Source organism: Plasmodium reichenowi, chromosome 11, assembly GCF_001601855.1.
Source record: "Plasmodium reichenowi strain SY57 chromosome 11, whole genome shotgun sequence".
Taxonomy (NCBI): Eukaryota; Apicomplexa; class Aconoidasida; order Haemosporida; family Plasmodiidae; genus Plasmodium; species Plasmodium reichenowi.
In genome coordinates this window covers 1,741,416-1,743,030 of record NC_033656.1, presented here as the reverse complement: position 1 = coordinate 1,743,030, position 1,615 = coordinate 1,741,416, and the positions used below count along the sequence as shown (strand labels likewise).

General features: G+C 16.9%; 1 protein-coding gene across 1 annotated transcript in view; it reads right to left on the bottom strand.

The window, feature by feature from the left end:
• PRSY57_1144300 (hypothetical protein) overlaps nucleotides 1–1,426 on the bottom strand; it is a gene marked incomplete at both ends in the record, with an annotated part of 2,091 nt that extends 665 nt beyond the window's left edge. The window contains 7 exons of the mRNA XM_020115002.1: nucleotides 61–152; nucleotides 275–317; nucleotides 442–488; nucleotides 636–697; nucleotides 800–865; nucleotides 950–1,042; nucleotides 1,143–1,426. Of these exons, the coding sequence (XP_019970371.1) occupies nucleotides 61–152; nucleotides 275–317; nucleotides 442–488; nucleotides 636–697; nucleotides 800–865; nucleotides 950–1,042; nucleotides 1,143–1,426 (687 nt within the window). Of the gene's footprint in view, nucleotides 153–274; nucleotides 318–441; nucleotides 489–635; nucleotides 698–799; nucleotides 866–949; nucleotides 1,043–1,142 lie in introns of the transcript that reaches the window.
• Between the last annotated feature and the right edge of the window lie 189 nt (nucleotides 1,427–1,615).

Sequence of the window (1,615 nt, the reverse complement as noted above, 5' to 3'; positions counted from 1 at the left end):
TATATATATATATATATATATATATATATATATATTTTTATTTATATGTACAATACTCACTTAACTCTTTATTCACATCCCAATTTTCGTCACTCTTATTTTTTACTTCATTCAATTTATGTTTTACTACTTTCATCTTTTCAAGATAAAATCTGACGGTTCATAAAAAAAAAAAAAAAGAACCAATTTGATCACATTATAATACACACATTTGATTATATTATAATATTAAAATTTTGTTTTTATTTATTCTTTTTATTTCCATATTTAATACTTTTCATATGTACTCATAGTTTTATTAATTTCCTTTTTCTTATCTATACAATTTGACAAGACATAATAAATAAATAAATAATTAAATAAATAATTAAATAAATAAATATATATATATATATATATATATATATATGTGTAGGTCCATTTGAGCATATCATATTATACCTTTATATTTCATAATAGTCTGATTATTTTTTATTGGATTTTTTTTCCTGAGGAATCAAAAAAATATATAATATATAAATTTCTTTTTTTTTATAAACCATGTTTATATATATATATATGTTAGAATATCACAAGGTACATAAAAGAATGATATATTATCATTTAATATTTATATTTATATTTATATTTATAACATGTTGGTTATTGTGGGATTTTCGTTTTTCCTTTTATTCGTTTGAATATTTTCTATAATATTCTACAAAGTTACAATATAAATATATATACAAGTATATATTTATAATATTAATTAATTGTTATTTATTTTTTTTTTTTTTAATATTTAATAATTTAACATAACCGATATTTCTGTTAAGTTGGAGTGAATATTTGACTTGATGGTTCTGCACTTCCAGTTGTTATTATCCTAACATTAAAACAAAATTAATATATAAACAAAAAATATATATATATATATATTTATATATTTATATGTTCATATGTTTATTACTTCGTAGGGACAATAATTGTCTGGACATTCACAAGGCTTGGCCATGTCACAAATATAACAATATTCATATTTAGTTAGATTAATTTTATTTTTCTAAATACATTCAATAAAAATATCAAAATATAATATACAATATATCATATATATATATATATATATATAATCCATATATTATTTTTTTTCATTTTAATACATTAATTGTATCATCCTCCGGAATCAAAAGAGTATATTCTTCTTCCTCATAATTTTTTCTTGTATCTCCTTTATTTATAACAAAATCATTATTGTTATATTTAACATATTCTATATTATCCCTTTTAGATTTATTTTTCTCGTGTTTCAAAGACTTATTATATTTATATTCATTTATTTTTTTGTCTCTAACAATGTTGTTCTTATCCTTGTTAATAATTACATCTTTTTTGTTTTGAAAAGAATTTATATTGCTAGAATTTGAAAGTGCCTGTTTAATTCTTTCTACAATAAAAAAAAATAACAATCATTAAAGTATTATCACAAAAAAAAAAAAAAAAAAAAAAAAAAAAAAAAAAGAATAAAATAGAAATTGATACATTTACATATATTCTATTCTATCATTTAATTTTTCAATAAATAAAAAAACAAAAAAAAAAAAAAAAATAAATTTTTTTTTAATTTTTTATTTTT